The sequence below is a fragment of the Hyla sarda genome, chromosome 4, assembly GCF_029499605.1.
Source record: "Hyla sarda isolate aHylSar1 chromosome 4, aHylSar1.hap1, whole genome shotgun sequence".
NCBI classification, from domain to species: Eukaryota; Metazoa; Chordata; class Amphibia; order Anura; family Hylidae; genus Hyla; species Hyla sarda.
The window spans coordinates 137944302-137966021 of NC_079192.1; the positions used below are offsets into that span (position 1 = coordinate 137944302).

The following is a 21720-nucleotide window of genomic DNA, read 5'->3' on the forward strand; positions in this document are numbered from 1 at the left end:
GTATCTAAAAAGACTGATTTATTGCTTTATCTCTATAGGATGAATAAAGTTAGTATATGTAATGGCATCAATGGGTGATGCTGTTATTAATATTACAGCCTTGAAAGCTTTAGGAACTATGTAAAGATTAAGTAGAAGGGCGTGGCTTAGCGCAGCATGTGAGCGGTCGCACGGTCGGGAGCTCCGCTGAGACTGATGGGGCTGACTGGCTGGTTGCGGCCCCGGTTCCTGTGTGAACTTTGCATTTAACTGTTGGTCCTGTTAACCTGATTTGGACTACCTGTGCCTTTTTTCTGTCTACATGTTACCTGCTCACTCTTCCTGTTTGGTTTTTGTTGTCTGTATGGGGTTTGTGTTTTGTTTTGCGTCCTTCCTTCTGGCTCTTCTGCAGTGCTCTATTTACTATGTCTTTCTTCCCTCTAACCACTGGCGGCTACTGTATCCTCCCTTCTATGTTTTCACTTATGCTTCCCTGATTTCCTTATGGCTACCAATTTACATGTAGTGGCGTAGAATGTGAGAGGCCTTAATGATCCCACTAAGCGTCTTGCTATATTTCAGGCGCTTAAATTCTACCATCCTGCTGGGTTGTGCCTCTCTGAGACGCACTTGACAAATGATACAAAACATGTGCTGAACAAACTGTTGTTTGGCCCTACCTTTCACACCACTTTTTCCTCACATGCCCGGGGTGTAAGTGTTCTTATTCATAGAAATATTTTGTTTTCCTGTACTTCTAGTGTTATTGATCCCGAGGGTATGTTGGTTTGCCTTTATGGTGCCTTCAATCGTACTATGTGTGTGCTGGTTGCGCTCTATGTCCCCCCCCCCCCATACTCGAGCGATCGAGTGGTATCTTATTTGTCCTCTTTGCCTGATGCAAAGTGGTTGGGGATTTCAATAATCGTTTACCATCCGACACTTGATAGGTTTGGTGCCCGGGGACCTCCCAGGATTCCTTTTTCTACTTAGGTTTGTGGAGAAGGTGGGGTGGGCGGACCTTTGGAGAAAACGTAATCCTACAAGGTGCAATCATCTTCTTACTCTAGCTCTCATGGTACGCTATCACGCATTGATCTTGCGCTGGGCAACGAGTTGGTCTTTCCACTGTTCAAATTGGTGAATTATCTCCTCCGGGCGATTCAGGCGTCACTACAGCAGCAAGTGATCCTAGCGGAACAAAGGTTTTTGCTTGACCCTTCTGACCTAGCTAGAGAAAATTGGCAGTCCATGCAAGCCCTATTAGAGTCACATTTATTACAGATGGTGGACAACAAGCACTTCTTTCAACAGCAGTGCTACTTTGAGAGTAGTGAGAGCACGGGTCGCCTGCTGACTTATACTATTAGAGCCCATCGGGGATCCGCCTCTATTTCTTGTCTCTGTGATGGTGCCCAGAATGTTGTCCAGGAGGATGCGGACATCTTGAATGTATTGGAGATGTATTCTTCCAAGCTGCCACATGATCTTGCTGCTATTGATCAATTTGTTTCTGGTATTTCGCTCCTGGCGCTATCGCAGACCCAGAGGGATCTCCTGTGTGAACCCATTACTCATGAGGAATTAGAGGTTGCGTTGGGGGCCTTACCTAATGAGAAGTCTCCGGGTGTTGATGGGCTTCCCAATGAGTATCTTAAACAATACCAAGACATTCTGTTGCCTCAGTTGCTGGGGGTTCTGTGGGCTGCTGAAGAAGGGGAGGGTCTGCCTGGGTCTATGCTAGAGGCCATTATAGTATTGCTACTGAAACCCGGTAAGGACCCGCTCTCTGCGGGCTCATATAGACCAATTTCTTTACTGCGCTCTGATGTTAAGCTATTGGCGAAGGTCTTGGCTAACCATCTCCTGGGGGTCATTACTACCTTGGTACACGGTGACCAAATGGGGTTCATGCCGGGGAAGTCGACGGCGATAACATTAGGAGGCTCGATCTGAATCTCCAGTTGTATCCCGAGGGCGCTGTTTGCAGGGCTGTTCTTTCCCTCGACGCTGCCTAAGCTTTTGACAGCGTTGAGTGGAATTTCTTGTGGAGTGTCATGCGTCACATGGGATTTGGGCCCCCGTTTTTTTTACATGGGTACAACTGTTATACACTGCCCCTCTTGCCAGAATTCGGGCTAATGGCTTACTTTTCCATTCCTTTCCCCTGGGTCGTGGTACATGACAAGGGTGTCCCCTCTCCCCGTTTCTATTTGCCATAGCAATAGAGCCCTTGGCGGTTCTTATTAGGGCTTTCATGGAGTTTAGGGGTTTCTGTTATGGAGATATTGAGGAATGTATTGGACTTTATGCAGATGATATGCTTCTCTTCCTGGGATGTTGCGCACTCCTTGCCCCCCTTAAGGGCTCTTATAGAAAAGTATGGTAGTTACTCCGGCCTGTCCATCATCTGGGATAAGTTCACGATCCTTCCCCTTGATCTCCTCCCCTCTGTATCGGTTATTGCTAGGGTTGGCCTCCCTGTGGTTACACAGTTAAATATTTGGGTGTCTATGTTACTGCCTTTCCCTCTGATTATGTTACTCTTAATCTTGTTCCGTTGCTAGACCATAGTTCTCGCAAAGTGGCTACTCGGCGTAAACTTTCTCTCTCTATGATTGGTAGATCCAACTTAGTTACAATGGTTCTAATGCCTCAGTTTTTGTATATTCTACATAACACCCCTGTCTGGATTCTTATGAAATATTTTCTTAGGATTCAGTCATTATTTAGAGAGCTTATCTGGAATGGCAAGCCAGCTAGTATCCCTCTTGAAATAATTGCAACATGGTAAGGAGGCGGGTGGTTCCATAGTTTTATAGTTAGTATGGTTGAAAAAAGACATACGTCCATCAAGTCCAACCAGAGAATTGAAGGGAAGGGTGTAAGGGGATAAGGGGAAGGGATATAGTTTTATAAGGGGAAGGGATGCAGTTTAACCATTCCAAATCCCTGGTTGTACTTTTTAGTAGTTGAAGAGGTGGGCACAGTTTACTACTATGGGGCACATGGGAGATCTAGTATCAAGGCTTATTGGTATGGTGACCCCTATTTATCTGTTGGAAATGGCTGCACAGACACGTCCCCGGACATCCCTCCAACCTTTGTACTTATCTGTAAGGTGTGGATGAAATTTAGGACCCTTTTGCAGTATCCTATGTTTGTTACATATTCTCCTCTGTGGAATAATCCTAGCCTGTCTGAATTGTGTACACTAAGTGATGTTTCCCTCTGGGTTACCCATCTTATTGATTGTCCTCATCTTGTCAGTGCCCCTATTTTGTATTTGTCTTGGTATGTTGCTCACTGTCTGAGTCCCTGTTCTGTGTTGGCGTTCCGTGTGCCCCTTGTTGCTGCCCCCTCTCTCGTACTGTTTGATGTTGCACTTTCTTCACAAATGATGCCCCTGCCTTATATTTGAGTATGTATGTTGACATGCTTTTGCCTTTTGTCAAGGGGATGATATATTATACTGCACTGTATTGTTTCTAACATGATTCTTTTTATCAAGTAGAATTTGTCTCCTAGTTGCTAAGGGATATCACGGATACTCCTAGAAGGAGTTTTTTTTTCTTATACCCAATCTATATGTATAGCATAATAGTACATAGGACCTGCTTTAGCAGACTCCAAAATGAATACAGACCACACACCAGACTCCTATATAAAGATATATACTTACTGACCTGACCACCCCAAACCAGATCACCTTTTATACAGACCCCAGCCCAGCCCTCTATACAGACTCCAGACCAGAACACTCCTGTATATAGTTAGCCAAATGCACTATTTTGGGTAAATGGTCTATATTGTGGTTTAGTGGTTTGCATTGTTGCCTTGAGTCCTGGGTTCAAATATGGGCAAGAGTAACCTTTGCATGGACTTTCTACCCCATTCAGAACCATTCTAAAAGGTTTATTTAAAATTTACATTGTGAGCAGGGACTGATCGCAATCTGTGGACAGCACTGTGGAATACATTGGTGCTATATATCATATTAAGATGTCTACCAACTTTTACTAATATTCTTGTTTGCTTTATTTTAGATGTGGATGAATGTACTGATCCAACAACATGTATAAGTGGAACATGTGAGAATACTCCGGGCAGTTACAGCTGTGAATGCCCCCCAGATTTCCAACTTAACCCCACTCGGGTTGGATGTGTTGGTATGGCATTTTGATAAATATTTTATTCTATGTTGTCTACAAAGTATTCCTTTTACAGATAGGCAGTCCAACTATAGAAGTTATTTGCACAATTTTTATAATATATGAAGCACATTAAACAACATCAGTATTCTTCATTATTCTGTTTTCCTCAATACAATACCTGTTATTCCCTATGCCAAAGCATTAGATTTTTTATTTCTTAAACTGGGAGCTGAATTACTGCTGCCCCCAGATTAGTTAAGGCTATTGTGTTGAGCTTTGCAGACAAAATCTGTTTTTATAGAGGTATTGGGGAACAAAGGTAACTTGGGTCCACGAGAATTAATGATTCTGAGCGCCCACCATCAGTTTATATAGAACATCTGCATTCCAGTGTTATCATACTGCATACTGGTCATATAATTAATTTATATAGAAAAGATTATTTGGGATTAATCTTGTAAGTATTATCCCTAGCAGCATGATATTGGTCTGCTAAATTCAATTCAGATTAGACTGTCTTTTGTAGCACATTTGGGTCCCAATACTATGTCCAAACCTTGGCCCACAGGAAAACCCTATGAAACGCTGCCGAGCCAGTCAAAGTTTTGTATTAAATACTGTAATGTTCTATCCTTACTATTTAGTAAAATGGGGCTCTGTATATGTCATAGAATATGTCATATAATAACATCCCTTTTGCAGAATATACAAAATAGATTTTCTTGAATAATGTAATAATCAATGTTGCTCAATTTACACGTACACATATAGAATAAAATGCTATATGTATGTCTATTTTACTTGAATCTTAGTAATACCAATGAAGACACCTATTAGTATTTATTAATTATATCTGTGGTCTAAAATTGTTTAAACATTATAGTGTCACATGTACCATATAAAAAAATGATTTTCTAGAACAATAAGATACCATCACTCTTATCGTACAGATACTCGGTCTGGAAATTGTTACCTGGAGGCAAAACCACGAGGAGATAATGGAGACTTGGCCTGCAGTTATGAGATTGGTGTTGGCGTATCCAAGGCCTCATGTTGTTGTTCTCTTGGTAGAGCTTGGGGAATTCCTTGTGAACACTGTCCACCTGTAAATTCCAGTAAGTACAGAGCTATGACATTTTTGGACATTTTATTTTACCTCATGTAAAGTAGATTGATACCTGCTTAGTAATCCATGCACTATATTAGCAATATCTTGACTTGTTGTATAGGGTTAAATACTACTTTAGTGAGAGTGTGGATAGTTGCAAGTGTTACAAAACACAGGGTCAGAATGTATTTGTATTTCGGTTATGTTGGATATAATGTCAAAGATTTTTATCCAGAATTTATGGACATTTTTGACCTCTCCAGCAAGTTTTAAGATAAGTTGTGTCTAATTTAGTAATGTGTGATATAGTGAGTGTCACGATTCGGCTTCCAGGTAGTGGATCCTCTGTGCCAGAGAGGGATTGGCGTGGACCGTGCTAGTGGACCGGTTCTAAGCCACTACTGGTTTTCACCAGAGCCCGCCGCAAAGCGGGATGGTCTTGCTGCGGCGGTAGTGACCAGGTCGTATCCACTAGCAACGGCTCACCTCTCTGGCTGCTGAAGATAGGCGCGGTACAAGGGAGTAGGCAGAAGCAAGGTCAGACGTAGCAGAAGGTCGGGGGCAGGCGGCAAGGTTCGTAGTCAGGATGGGTAGCAGAAGTTCAGGTACACAGGCTTTGGACACACTAAACGCTTTCACTGGCACAAGGCAACAAGATCCGGCAAGGGAGTGCAAGGGAGGAGACTAGATAAAGGCAGGGAGCAGGTGGGAGCCAATTAAGCTAATTGGGCCAGGCACCAATCATTGGTGCACTGGCCCTTTAAGTCTCAGAGAGCTGGCGCGCGCGCGCCCTAGAGAGCGGAGCCGCGCGCGCCAGCACATGACAGCAGGGGACCGGGACGGGTAAGTGACCTGGGATGCGATTCGCGAGCGGGCGCGTCCCGCTGTGCGAATCGCATCCCCAACGGCCAGAACAGTGCAGCGCTCCCGGTCAGCGGGACTGACCGGGGCGCTGCAGGGAGAAAGACGCCGTGAGCGCTCCGGGGAGGAGCGGGGACCCGGAGCGCTAGGCGTAACAGTACCCCCCCCCTTAGGTCTCCCCTTCTCTTTGTCCGGTAACTGCCTCCCCTGGGATGAGGACACCGGGAAAGAATGGAGGGTTTCCTCAACGGCAGGCAGTACAGCAGGAGTGGGAATGGGGAGGGAGGGCAGAGGGCGAGGCCTGGCACGGGGCAGTGTGACACCAGGACGGGGGCCATGGGGAGGCACAGAGGCTTGCCTGATGGGACTGGGAGGGGGGGAGAGGCACTTCCTGTGGCAGGCAGAGTCCCAGTTCCTGATCTCCCCGGTGGTCCAATCAATGGTGGGGGAATGAAGCCGGAGCCAAGGCAGACCGAGGAGGACCTCAGAGGTACAGTTGGGGAGAATGAAGAACTCAATCCTTTCGTGGTGGGGTCCGATAGACATCAGGAGGGGTTCTGTGCGGTAACGCACGGTGCAGTCCAATCTGGCTCCGTTGACCGCGGAAATGTAGAGCGGTTTGACGAGACGGGTCACCGGGATGCTGAATCTATTAACAAAGGACTCCAACATAAAATTCCCGGAGGCACCAGAGTCCAAGCAGGCCACGGCTGAGATGGAGGAGTTGGCTGTAGGGGAAATCCGCACGGGCACCGTGAGACGTGGAGAAGAAGACTTAGAAGCAAAAGATGCCACACCCACGTGAGCTGGGTGCGTGCGTGCGTTTCCCAGGCGTGGAGGACGGATAGGGCAATCCACCAAGAAATGCTCAGTACTGGCACAGTACAGACAGAGATTTTCTTCTCTACGGCGATTCCTCTCTTCCTGGGTCAGGCGAGACCGATCCACTTGCATGGCCTCCTCGGCGGGAGGCCCAGGCGAAGACTGCAAAGGATGCTGTGGGAGAGGTGCCCAGAGATCTAAGTCTTTTTCCTGGCGGAGCTCTTGGTGTCGCTCAGAAAAACGCATGTCAATGCGGGTAGCCAAATGGATGAGTTCTTGGAGGTTGGCAGGAATCTCTCGTGCGGCCAGCACATCCTTGATGCGACTGGATAGGCCTTTTTTAAAGGTCGCGCAGAGAGCCTCATTATTCCAGGATAGTTCAGAAGCAAAAGTACGGAATTGTATGGCGTACTCGCCAACGGAAGAATTACCCTGGACCAGGTTCAGCAAGGCAGTCTCAGCAGAAGAGGCTCGGGCAGGTTCCTCAAAGACACTTCGGACTTCAGCAAAGAAGGACTGGACTGTGGCTGTGGCAGGATCATTGCGGTCCCAGAGCGGTGTGGCCCAAGACAAGGCCTTTCCTGAAAGAAGGCTTACTACGAACGCCACCTTAGACCGTTCTGTAGGAAACAAGTCTGACAACATCTCCATATGCAGGGAACACTGAGACAAAAATCCACGGCAGAGTCTGGAGTCCCCATCAAATTTGTCCGGCAGGGACAAGCGGAGGTTAGGAGCGGCCACTCGCTGCGGAGGAGGTGCAGGAGCTGGCGGAGGAGATGGTTGCTGCTGTAGCAGAGGCAGAATTTGCTGTAACATGGCGGTCAACTGCGACAGCTGCTGTCCTTGTTGGGCAATCTGCTGCGATTGCTGAGCGACCACCGTGGGAAGATCAGCGAGACTTGGCAGCGGCACCTCAGCGGGATCCATGGCCGGATCTACTGTCACGATTCGGCTTCCAGGTAGTGGATCCTCTGTGCCAGAGAGGGATTGGCGTGGACCGTGCTAGTGGACCGGTTCTAAGCCACTACTGGTTTTCACCAGAGCCCGCCGCAAAGCGGGATGGTCTTGCTGCGGCGGTAGTGACCAGGTCGTATCCACTAGCAACGGCTCACCTCTCTGGCTGCTGAAGATAGGCGCGGTACAAGGGAGTAGGCAGAAGCAAGGTCAGACGTAGCAGAAGGTCGGGGGCAGGCGGCAAGGTTCGTAGTCAGGATGGGTAGCAGAAGTTCAGGTACACAGGCTTTGGACACACTAAACGCTTTCACTGGCACAAGGCAACAAGATCCGGCAAGGGAGTGCAAGGGAGGAGACTAGATAAAGGCAGGGAGCAGGTGGGAGCCAATTAAGCTAATTGGGCCAGGCACCAATCATTGGTGCACTGGCCCTTTAAGTCTCAGAGAGCTGGCGCGCGCGCGCCCTAGAGAGCGGAGCCGCGCGCGCCAGCACATGACAGCAGGGGACCGGGACGGGTAAGTGACCTGGGATGCGATTCGCGAGCGGGCGCGTCCCGCTGTGCGAATCGCATCCCCAACGGCCAGAACAGTGCAGCGCTCCCGGTCAGCGGGACTGACCGGGGCGCTGCAGGGAGAAAGACGCCGTGAGCGCTCCGGGGAGGAGCGGGGACCCGGAGCGCTAGGCGTAACAGTGAGATATCATCACAGAATTATTTTTTGCCCCAGTAAAGGTAAAAACAAGGTATACAGTCATTCTCCTTCAAAAAATTCTGTTTGCAAATAGACTTTGTTCCTGCATCAGTTTGCAATATTTTATCCTTTGCTTTCCAAGATCAGATTGAATGAAATTATATGACTATTTAATGAGATTATATTGACTGTTATGATACCCATCTGGAACGTAACAATTAATGAGACTATAGAGACAACATGATGTATGTGGGGCTTTGTGCCCCCTGCAGTAATGGCTTATAGATCCAAAAGCAGATCTGTTCATTTTCTTGTAAATGCTTTATTGAAAATTACGAATAAAAGATAAACAATGCTAATTTAATTTTGCAGGTGACTATAAAATACTGTGTCCTGGAGGAGAAGGTTTCAGACCAAATCCCATTACTGTTATTTTGGAAGGTAAATTTTGTATAATACCCTCAATGTAATGTAAAATTGTTTTCAAACCATATGCAGAATCACATATACATTAGTAAGGCAGTTTTACTTGCTTTACTTTCACGGTTCCTGGCCATTTGAGTTTTGGGTTTTGAAGCATTTAAGCAAAAATGTTGGTGTTTTTATTGGATCTGAAAGTTATTTAAAGGTCTGCAAAGCAAAAAGTAAACATTCTTATGTGCCATCTTTACATTATTTTAGATATCGATGAATGTCTTGAGTTGCCAGGTCTATGTCAAGGAGGAAAGTGTGTTAATACCTTTGGTAGTTTCCAGTGTCGTTGTCCAACTGGCTTCTTCCTCAATGAAGAGACAAGAGTTTGTGATGGTAAGTCAAGTCTTTAAAAACTAGTTAACTCTCAAGACTCTTACAATGGACAAATTATGGTATATTGACAATTTAATGGCCACATCCACAGCTGATAAGGTTATCAGGAGTTAAGTGAAGCCCATGTTTAATATATAAGTCTAGCAGAAACAGATACATCTCAGAAAGCATATTGGTCTGAGTATAGGCCACCTCTTTATTTAGGGTACATTAACCTAGGTGTCATGAATTATTAACACATAACTATATTGTAATTCTTATATTTACATCATAAGACTGAAAAACATGCTTATACTGTAATGAATCTAATACATATATTCGAATATTTGTATTTTAGACATCAATGAATGTGATCAGCCTGGAATATGTGGACCTGGAACATGCTACAATACTGTTGGAAACTATACTTGTATATGCCCACCTGACTTCATGCAAATAAATGGAGGAAACAATTGTATGGGTAAGCTGTGGCTCTCCTAGTAGTCATCTTGTATTAAAATATCTTTTTTATATTATATTGATTTCAGTTGTGGAACTGAACCAACCTATCTGTGGTTTGTGTGGATTTATAAATGGCTATGTTTACCCAATGTTTTAAAGGAGTACTCCGGCGCTTAGACATCATATCCAGGGGATAAGATGCCTGATCACGGGGGTCCCGCCGCTGGGGACTCCCGTGATCTTGCACGCCGCCCCTGTTAAAATCAGTCCCTGGAGCGTGTTTGCTCCGGTCTGATTACTGTCGATCACGGGGCCAGAGCGTTGTGACGACACGGCTCTGCCCCCGTGTGATGTCATGCTCCGCCCTCTCAATGCAAGCCTATAGGAGGGGGCGTGACAGCTGTCATGCCCCCTCCCATAGACTTGCATTGAGGGGCGGGGTGTGATGTCACATGGGGGCGGAGTCGTGACATCATGGTCTCACATCACTGTGGTCGGGAGCCGAAGCCTCCAGCGTTTCCGGAAGCCGCAACTATCTGACATCTTATCCCCTATCCAAAGATGTCTAGGGGCGGAGTACCCCTTTAAATACAGTTGAGTTGTGTTTTTTCCCGACAGACATACTGACAAATGGGTTAAAAAAACATATGCAATTATTTGTCATACAATTTGCTATACCTAAATATACACTTTTTTTGCTTTCAATAGCAATACTGCAAAAACATATATAAAATGTAAAATTTGTGTTATGCAATTAACAAGGAACACAAAGCCATTATGCAAAAAGTAGAGAGCCAAGTAGTTAGGCTGGATGTCTGGATGTTCCAAAGGCAACCAGCAGAAGTTTTTAAGGTAACAAAAAGAAAACTTAAAAAGAAAACAAAGTATTGAAAACGATCAAGTCACAATGTGGGCAACAGTCAACACTAGCAAAACGTTGGTTTGTTCATTAATGCTATGCAAAGATTTGTGGTCTGTTCCGGTTTTTAATACCACCAACTCTTGTTTGGAAGCCCATCTACTGTAAGCTTTGCTTTATAGGAATTCTGAACTTATTTTACCCTACATAAACCTTGTCACCTTCTAGCTAAGCTACAGATGACTTAATTTACATTAGCTTTCACAGATCTGTTGAAATAACAGGTTGTGGTTTGCCAGATCTGTAAACAGTTGTAAAAGCACATCCAAAAAAATGTCAAATTACAAATATAAATGGAATCGGCCTTAACTGTATCATCCATCATTAAGCATACACACCTTCTAGGCTATAAAATTTACAATAGAAGCAGCTGATTTATGTGTCCTCTAGCTAATCTGTTTTATATTACCTTTTTAAGTGAGATCAACTTCATGTAAGGATATTGAAGGGAGTCAGTCAGCTGCAATTCAAGTTCCCAAGTGCTGAAACAGTTGAATAGCTGTTAGGACAAGGAGATACATGGTACCTTTCATTTGTCTGTGGTGCCAAGTACAAAGAGGTGTTCCCAAGCCCCTGAAGTTCTGAGGGCTGAAACACCTCCCCTCCCGTCCCCTCCCTGCTTGATTGACAGTCAGAGCTCAGCCCCCAATTCTCGTACCTGCACCGTGCATATAATTCTGCGCAGGTGCGAGATTTGCAGGACTCGGCTTCCAGCTGAGCAGGGACAGGGATGGGAGACAGAGCAAGAAAGCGCCCCAGCCCTCACCATTTCAGGTTCTTTGGAACGTCTGTTTGACACTTGGCATTAGAGAATAAAAGTATTTCTCTATGGTATAGAAGCTCAGACAGATATCTGAAAGGTACCATGTGTCTCCTTGTCCTAACAGCTATGGAATAGTATCAGCAGTTTGGAACGTGAATTGCAGCTGACAGATTGCCTTTAAGTATTCCTAATGTTATTATTGTTTAAGACTATTTTTTTAAATTTGTTTTTTTTTGCATAAATAAGTGGTCAGCTGAATGATAGCAAATAAACTATGCATTTGTACCTGAATGACCTGTTATATCTTTTACATATAGACATGAGAAGAAGTCTGTGCTTTAGAAACTTCAATGCCGACAATCAAACTTGTGATCAAGAATTGGTTTACAACATGACAAAAAAAATGTGTTGCTGTTCATACAATATTGGACGTGCATGGAACAGACCATGTGAAGAATGTCCATTGCCAAGTACCGGTGAGTTCATCACAAGGCATTTACACTTTTTGGTGATTTAAAAGTATTAGAAGAAATTCCACTAAACGATGAACCACATTCAAAGTTTAGATACTTCATGAAGGGATGTGGTCCTGTTCTGGTAAAGATTGGGGGGTCCAATGTCACAGACCCCAACCTGTGTTTGCTGCTCCAGTGCACTTTCATTTTAGACCAATGTAAAGGCCTCCCTACATTTTCGATAAAAGTTGTCTAAAACTTGCAGCCACCCAACCAAATTCACCCCAGACCAGCCCCCAGCCCCACTGGGGCCAGGGTTCAATATGTCACACAGACACCCACACTATCACCGCTGGAACCGGCTGGCAATTAGCAGAGCCATAGGCAGGAAGAGGATCTCTGCAGAGGATGGGGGCGTAATACCAGAGGTCTCATTTGTTTTTTTAAATGCTGGTGGTGTCAGCGGGGTGCAATGCAGGGTAGCTGTTATAACCCTAGGGTTATAACAGATGTTATTAACCCCTTCTTTTCATGATGCCAGGGCGTGGTTTAGCCATAACTAATACCGCTGGGCCTGGGCTAGGCACGGGGGCAATGAAGACACCGACGCCAAGTTACGGACAATGGTAGCTTTACTGAAGGTAGACAGATGACACAGTATATGCAGTACAGCCAATATCCCAAGGAGGTGACCAGTGACACAGGGGGACCTCACAGGCTTGCTGGGACTTGCAGTATGTAGAGACATGTTAGTGCAGGCCACAGGGACTATATAGAAGACTTGACTTGACTGACGACAATTGACATGAAGATGCCTTTTAGCTTACTTGAGCTGACTTGTGGCTGCAGACTTTAGGCATGAGGTCTCCAATGCTCTGGACACACTCTGAGACGACTGCACTGGACCTCAGCAGGAATAGCAATGAGCTCAGAGAGCTAAGGGAGAGATTGCAGCCCCTACCCTGGTTTTATAGGGGGGCTTTTGCAAGGAGCCCATAGGTCATCAGGTCACTAATACCTCCTGGGTAACAATCACATAGTTACAGCTATTAAAGAAATAGTACATTTTATTATATGACTTATGTACTTAGGGGATAACACATAAAGGGGGCCCTGGGAACATGGAGAGACTCTGCCTGACAGGGCAGGAGAAGAATGGGGACACACCATCCCATACTCTGCCCCCACACTGGCATTCTAGGCAAGTTAAAAAACAAACAAACATATATTTCAGAGTACTTTAACGTGGTACTCCGGTGGAAAACCCAACTGGTGTCAGAAAGTTAAACAGATTTGTAAATTACTTCTATTTAAAAAAATGTAATCCTTCCAGTACTTATTAGCTGCTGAATACTACAGAGAAAATACTTTTCTTTTTGGAACACAGTGCTCTCTGCTGAATCATGAGCACAGTGCTCTCTGCTTATATCTCTGTCCATTTTAGGAACTGACAGAGCAGCATATGTTTTCTATGGGGATTTTCTCCTACTGTGGACAGTTCTTAAAATGGACAGAGATGTCAGCAGAGAGCACTGTGCTCGTGATTCAGCAAAGAGCTCTGTGTTCCAAAAAGAAAACCATTTCCTCTGTAGTATTCAGCAGCTAATAAGTACTGGAAGGATTAAGATTTTTTAATAGAAGTAATTTACTAATCTGTTTAACTTTCTGGCACCAGTTGATTTAAAAAAAAAAAAAAAGTACCCCTTTACCCCTTTAATGTTTGGCTGTGTTCAACGTTCACGTGTATGGGAAGATCGGGAGAGATTGTTGTTGACAAACACATGTTAGGCCGGCAGCAGTTCAAGCAGTCCAAGTGTATGGCCACCCTAAGAAATATGAGCTAGGGTAAAAGCCCCCCTATATCTCCTTATTTTATTTAAAAGCTTACAGATATATAAATTCTGGGTCCCTCTGCTGTAAATTACTAATCTAAAGAGAATGTAAAGTACATGTATATAAAATCAGCACACATTTATATTATTTTCACATGCTTTCTCTTGTTTTCTATGCAGATGACTTTGCAGCACTCTGTGGAAGTGCTCGTCCCGGCTTTTTCATTGATATTTACACAGGACAACCAGTTGGTAAGCTAAATATCTATTTTCTGCTTTATGGTGAAACACATTCCTATATGACCAAAGTCATTACTCCAATCCTTGTCTCCTTCAGATATTGATGAATGCAGAGAGATTCCTGGAGTTTGCGAGAATGGCATTTGTATAAACATGATTGGGAGCTTCCGTTGTGAATGTCCAATGGGATTTTTCTACAATGACAAACTGTTAAACTGTGAAGGTAAGCATACAGCTTATATGGCTGATAAGAACCACTACCAAGGCCTTGTCATTTGTGTAAATACTGAAAGCATAACCAGTATAAACATTTCGTCCTTCTTCTCTGGGAGGTTTCTCTGCTCAGAATGTGTTATTAAAGGGCTAGTACAGCTTTAGACATTTTATCTAAGATGTCTGATCTCCCTCCCCGCATTATGTGCGTAGCTGCGTCTCCAGGCTCGGAAACCAGAAGTTTCCGGGACTGGAGATGTGACGTAACGCCATGCCCCCCCACGTGATGTCACGTCACGCCCCTCCCTTCAAGTTTATGTGAGGGGGCGTAACGGCCGTTATGCCCCCTCCCATAGACATGAATGGAGGGGGTGTGGCGTTACGTCACGTCTCCAGTTATTCCCCCTCCCATAGACATGAATGGAGGGGGTGTTGCATTACGTCACGTCTCCAGTTATGCCCCCTCCCATAGACATGAATGGAGGGGGTGTGGCGTTACGTCACGTCTCCAGTTATGCCCCCTCCCATAGACATGAATAGAGGGGGTGTGGCATTACGTCACGTCTCCAGTTATGTCCCCTCCCATAGACATGAATGGAGGGGGTGTGGCATTACGTCACGTCTCCAGTTATGTCCCCTCCCATAGACATGAATGGAGGGGGTGTGGCATTACGTCACGTCTCCAGTTATGTCCCCTCCCATAGACATGAATGGAGGGGGTGTGGCGTTACGTCACGTCTCCTGTCCCGGAAACTCCCGGTTTCCGAGCCTGGAGATGCAGCTCCACACATAATGCGGGTGCTGTAGGGAGATCGAGGGGGGGGGCCAGTGGTGGGTCCCCCGCTATTAGACATCTTATCCCTTAACCTATGGATAGGAGATAAAATGTGAAAAGCAGCAGTACCCCTTTAAACAAGGTGTCACCTCTATTAAAAATAAGAATTTGCAAAACATATAGTTGGAAAATGGCTGAATTAATTTGATATTAGCGGAAAAGAAAAAATGTCAATTCTCTTACAGCAAATTATAAATCTAAATATAACATTGTTGGAAGCCAAATTGTGTATGTCCAGCAGAATATTCTTATTTGATTTCATGATTCAGTATACCACGAAAGGATCCAACTCTTTCAGCAATGACTTCAGCTCTACATTGCCCTTGTCACATCTCATCCAGCTACTATACAACACAACAGGATCTTACAGATTGCAGCCTAAGTAAGCGCAGTGTTAAACCAAACCTATCTTTACCACATCAACAACACTTCAGCTGTGAACATCTGAAACTTAAGACTCAGGGCTCCAATGGTGTAAATAAACTGGCAGCGTATGTGCCAATCTGTAAACATAGCAGAGACTTACAGGGGGTAATAGTGCCATTCATAAAGTTTCTCTGCAGACAGAGGAGCAGTCACCGAGGAAAGAAAGGGGCAAATTCTCTAACTGAGAAAGCAAACAGGACTCCAAAGGAGGATAAACAGGATGCCGTACTTAGGCGACTCGCTGCTGCAGGCTTTTTTCATGCCGTAGAATATAGTACATATTACATTTTCCTGTAGAACACCACCTATGGCTCAACGTCTGAAATACTAGTTAGGCTGCTGAATCAATGGCTATGTGTTTAATTCAGAAGATGATAAGGTAGGGAATTTTCACAGAGCACTTGCTAGTTGAATGATTTTTATGAAGTGGTTGTATATATATCTGTTAACTAACTAAAACCATTACAGGAATTTTTTTTTCTTTTTTTTTTATATTAAATAAGTATCAATAAATAACCTATTGTTTAAAATATATTTTTATGGTAAATATATTTTTGTAAGATTTTTTTACATTAGAAAAAATGTAGTTTTATTTTTCACATTGACCACTGAGCCCTTCTGAGCCAATTCAATCTATAATAAGAAAATTAAAATAGGTTAGAAAAAATATGTATCTGTATCCTGTTATAAATGAGTTATAAAATGTAGATGATACATTACATGTAAAGATTTCATTAGCTTATATTAATGTATTTATGTCTATTTTTGCTTGTTTTACCAGATATTGATGAGTGCCAGAATGGACCAGTATGTCAAAGAAATGCAGACTGCATTAACACCCCAGGGAGCTACCGCTGTGACTGCAAACCTGGCTATAAATTCACTTCTACTGGACAATGTGTTGGTGAGATATTATGTAACATATCATCCACACCTCTCTAGGGTTTGGTTTTTAGCAAATCACTCGGCGTTGTATTCAAACACATAGTATCCTATAATTTTGAAGGACATCTGCAGCGTTATAACACTCATCCCCTATCCACAGGGTAGGGGATAAGTGTTTGATCGCAGGGGGTCTGACCACTGGGGCCCCCCGTGATCTCCTGAACGGGGCCCCCGCATTAGAGCTCAGTGAGAGTGCTAATGCACATAGCGTCTACCTAGAGAGGTCGACGGTACGCCCCCTCCCCATACAGTTCTATGGGAGAGGCGGGGAGGCATGAACACTGCCTCCCCGCCTCTCCCACAGAACTACATGGAGGATGCGTGTCGGCCGCAATGTCCTGTGAATCGCCACAAATATTGTGGTCTACTGGCAGCTGGCCCATTGAGTTTATTACACCAAACGTAGTCAGCTAGTGAGTATGTTTGGTCCATTTCCCACATGGGGGAATCAAGACTGCAGCAGACTACAGCTTTTTGAGTTCCTCAAAATAACAGTATATGTTTAGTAAATGGTCCAAATGTTGTACCTAGTTGACTATGTGTGCCCATTAAACTCATTAGGTTTCCTGACAAGTACGCCCTGGGACATCATCTTGACAGGTGGTTGTATACCTCTAACAAGGAACGAAATGTAAACATAACCTTCTACTGTAAAGTGAGCTAATCACGACAGCGTAATATAGTAAGCTGTAAATCACGATGAGAATCTCATAACCTCTACTTCCTTAACACTGAGCAGGCATATTGCATCATTGGTTTACTTAGCATCCTGAAAAGATATTGTTTCATTAATGGTATTAATGGCACGTATTTTCCAATAGGTCCCCAACATTGATGCAGTGCCAGAATCAGAACATCATTTTTTAGAGTATAGCCCCCATAAGGAATCATATTGACAGAATCTGCGGCCACACCGGCTCTGTGCACATAGACTTACTGTTTGCATGAAGCATTAGTTGATAAGATAAATAATTGGCTATGAATTGACTAACTTCCCCTCATCCCGATTTCGGTTGATCTCTTCCATAATTTGTCCTTTATATCTGATAATTAAACAGCTTTCCTGTTTCAGTGCGTGAGGTACAATAGTAGCTAAATGCCTGGAGCAGCAATAGGCAGGAAAGACTGAATAAGGATCAGAGAGAATCTAAGATTGTTCATGAAGTAATATTGTAGATTTCTTCAGGACCTTCAGTATCTGCTGCTACACAGGATCTGTGCACATAGACTTGCTGTTTGCAAGAAACATTAGATGACAAGAAACATTATTGGCTATCAATTTTGTAGCTTCCCTCATAACTATTTTTGTGGGTTTCTTCCAAAAATTTGCTTGTCAGAATTAAATTAATAGCATTATTTTACTATAGAATTAAAAAAGTGATGGCATTTGATCTAAACAGTGATGGCATGTTGTTTGCATATGCCATTACATTAAAAATAGAGAAATCCAACATCTGGGGCCCCTGTGATCCTGAGTGCTGCAGGACCTTCAGTCTTTGCTGCATGGTGTTCCTCCTGGTAATTTGGCTGATCAGTAAATTGGGCTGTGCAGGGAGCCAATGGAGTCTTCCCATTCACTGAAATAGTACTTTGCAGCTGTTTTCCTGAACAGTGGATGACTGGGCACCACTGTGCTGGGAAAGACTGAAGGCTGAAAGACAGTAGCACTGAATCTGTGTTGTGGTCCCCTTATTCTTAAAATTATTGGGAACCTGAGAAGTTGGACCCCCACTGATCATAAAGTGATGGCATATCCTAGTGATGTACTCTCACTTTATGACATGGGAATATACCTTTAACTATGACAACACGCTGAGTAGATCTGACTTTCTTTTTTTCGATAATATGGTTCTTATTAAGTAGCATGGTCTGGACAATTGTAAAATCTGAGATGTGTTGTCATCAGTCCTTGATTCATGATTGTTCTGGGTCATCTGTTCTTTCACGCCAACCACACAAGCACAGTATTAAACCCAAGACATGAAGCTCTCTGGCACCAGCTGAGTTGTACCGAGCCAGAAGACAATTTCTCTTCACCCTAACACTGTCAAAGTGCTGAGAGCCTTTCCCAGGTCTCTGACTGTTTGACTTAGGAATAGCTGGATTCAAGCTCTATAAATGTATCAATTCTTTGAACCCACAACAGAAGGTTTTCTATTAACTATAAAAAAGAATGTCATATGATGGAGTTGCTATATTTCACTTTTCTCCAAGTCCCTCTCCTGATGAGGAAACCTATTGTTCCTGCACTTTCTCCATTTCTACAATGAAAACCATTTGTCAGTAGGGTGTTGATATACACGGGCTTGGAAGTCCTCTGGGTGCTTGTATAAAGATGTTTATAATTTCAAGCACAACTACTATTGTAACTCACTCAGTGAAACAGGAAAACTGTAAATTATCAGATATAAAGAACAATATTGGTGATCACATTGGCAAGTCGTACACCTTCCTGCCATTCTCCAAATGTTCAGTTGATAAGTACTCAGGGAACCAACCTTTTGCATGCAGTTTTTTATCTTTTTATTTTTTTTGTAGGAAACACCTGATATAAAGAACATCATGTGCTGGCAAAAATAAAATAAAAAAGGCTAAATGTTTGTAAAAATACAACCTGGAGTCTTTAACAGTTATGGGTATAGGCCAATTGCAGTTAGGCCTTAGCAAAAGCACCAGAAGAAATTCAGCAATTACCAAACAATGTTTGTTTAATAGCAGAACATTAAGGCCCACATATATCAATTTGCCTGAAACCAAAATAGACTTTTACAGTATCTAGGGCCATTTAGTGTTCACATGCAAAAATTTCAGCATAGAATTCTGCATGGAATTTCGCATGAAAATTCTGCATGAATTGATAGCCAATTCACTTTAACGGGATTCCACTGTCCCATTCAATTCACACAGCAGGAATTCCATTGAAGTAAATTGGCAATTAGAATTTTCATGCAGAATACTGTGCAGAAATTCTGCCTTAAGATGACACCTGAAGAAAAGAACCACATTTCCACAGCTCCGCTTTAATTTTACCAGAGCTTGTTAAGATATAAAAGCTATGGAACTCACAGCATGTTTCCCGCAAGTTTTAATGTGGGGGGGGGCTGTCTGCAGCAGATTTTCGGCAGCAGAATTTTTGCAGGCCAAGATCCGCCGCAGACCCCGTTGACAAAAGCGGAAATTTTAGCTGCGGAAAGAAAGATCTGTTGTGGACAGCATGCAGAGAACCTGCTCACATTCATACAGCGGGTAACATGCTGCACGTTCACTGGCAAATCCAGCGATGTGAACAAGCCCTTAGGGCCTATTCACATGTAAAGTATCCTGCACATATTTGATGCTGCAGATTTAATTGTAAACTAAATAATTCAACATCAAATATGCAGTTTTCAATATTTTAGGCAGTCAAAAATACATAAGAATTGCCTGCAGTTTAAAAATCTGTTGTTTTTGTTTTACGAACAAGTTGAATGGGTGAAGAAAAGAAGCAGGGTTAGTGCAGTTATTTCACTGTTAGAATTCCTGGACTACAAGTATTGTTATATTCTGTTTGATCAGTGTGGATTGTTTGTTAGTAAACACAAAAGAGATATGGATTTACTCCAGTGATCAGCACTTCTGTTCCCAATACTGGAAGGATATGACCTTGTAAACAGTTTGATTGTGAATATAAAATGTGTTTAAAGAGGGAGGCATGACATCCATGACAAATTAAACCAGTATGTTACATGTCCGGTGGTTAGTGCCATCAAATTGATGTTATTCTCTGCTTTGCACATGTCTCCGTATTGTTCATCATACATTCCTGTTTATCTGTCTGTTTCTTTTTATCTCTATAAAGATCGTAATGAGTGTCAGGAAAATCCGAACCTTTGCAGCCATGGAGAATGTCATGACAAGACCGGAGGATATTACTGTATTTGTCATAATGGATTTAAAACCAATGAAGATCAGACCATGTGTCTGGGTAGGTTGTTCACTTCATTTTTTCATATAGTTATTGGTGGAAAGTCAAAAGAAACACAGGAAAAACACAGGGAATTGAAGTTTATTGACACTGGTGTGTGAGAGAGAGTTGTACGAGTGTCTCTTTCTTGAGCAGTGAGTACCACATGATTTAAGTGGCTGAAAACCACATCAGGTTGGACAAGCCCCATGAAAAAAGGGACACAGGAACCTAATGAATATGATGTTTGGCTTAAACACTGTTTACTTTGTATGTTATGATGCCAGAAAACTGGTGTAAATACATTAAAGGGGTTGTCTTGGCAAAAGCAAAATTTGTACATTCTATACTCACCTACTCCAGTCCCCTGCAGCTGGTGCGCCAACACCCCAAATCCTCTATTGGTCTCCGCTTCTTCTAGAGTGTATGCTGTACCAATCCCACAGGATCTGCCCACTCAGCCAATCAGTGGCCACATTGGTGACCTGCTTCAGTCATTAATTTGCAAAGATGGCAGGTCCTGTGTGGATGGGTCAGCATGCTACCCAGAAGAAGCAGAGATCAGCGAAGGATGGGTAGCTGCCTGGGCTGTAGGAGGTAAGAATAGCATGTTTATTATTTTAATACAACCCCCAGCCTTGAAGGAAATGTTGCTTTTGCCTGGACAACCCCTTTAAGGAATCTGCCCAAGGAGATAATTAAAAGGAATGTAGAAAGTAAATGTGCTCAAAGAAGGTGTAACTTCTGTTCACCACAGTTAAATGCATTTACTAACATTTTGTACCTTAGAATAAGAATAAGATATTACATATGGACAGATTGTATTGGATTGTTTTGCTTACACTATTGTTGTTTTTTGCATTATTTTGTGAAGTACTTTTAAAAGTGTTTTTTTTTTAGTTTTCAAATTGACAGTTTGTATGTTCTCAGGTCAAGCATCCATGATAAATAATAACAATGTTCTTTAGATTCTACATTTTTTAATTGTAAACTAGAGGATATTAGTGAAAAGTAATCTGTACATTTTTTTTCTTGTAGATATTAATGAGTGTGAAAGAAATCCCTGTGGTAATGGAACATGCAGAAACACTGTTGGCTCTTATAACTGCCGCTGTTTTGATGGGTTCATTCTGTCCCCCAACAATGACTGTATAGGTAAGATTTGCCCTATAAACAGTTAAATAGATGACACTAATGATAGAATAATTTATGTATAACTCATATAAGCTCCCCTCTTTGGCCAGTCTAGCCAGTATTTTGTTTTCGCCTACACAGAATTCAGTCAAGTATTTTCTCTTTGAAGACAATCCAGATATTAATTAGAAGGAAGT

The 21720-nt window shown here is 43.2% G+C and overlaps 1 protein-coding gene across 9 annotated transcripts in view; it reads left to right on the top strand.

Moving 5' to 3' along the window:
- The window catches only part of FBN1 (fibrillin 1), a 267073-nt gene that overhangs the window by 217923 nt on the left and 27430 nt on the right, over nucleotides 1–21720 (top strand). For all 9 annotated transcript variants that reach the window (XM_056572267.1, XM_056572268.1, XM_056572269.1 and 6 more), the window contains 11 exons: nucleotides 4026–4148; nucleotides 5084–5248; nucleotides 8943–9011; nucleotides 9252–9377; nucleotides 9715–9837; nucleotides 11818–11976; nucleotides 13968–14039; nucleotides 14125–14250; nucleotides 16283–16405; nucleotides 20285–20410; nucleotides 21428–21544. In XM_056572267.1, the coding sequence (XP_056428242.1) occupies nucleotides 4026–4148; nucleotides 5084–5248; nucleotides 8943–9011; nucleotides 9252–9377; nucleotides 9715–9837; nucleotides 11818–11976; nucleotides 13968–14039; nucleotides 14125–14250; nucleotides 16283–16405; nucleotides 20285–20410; nucleotides 21428–21544 (1329 nt within the window). The remainder of the gene's footprint in view (nucleotides 1–4025; nucleotides 4149–5083; nucleotides 5249–8942; nucleotides 9012–9251; nucleotides 9378–9714; nucleotides 9838–11817; nucleotides 11977–13967; nucleotides 14040–14124; nucleotides 14251–16282; nucleotides 16406–20284; nucleotides 20411–21427; nucleotides 21545–21720) is intronic.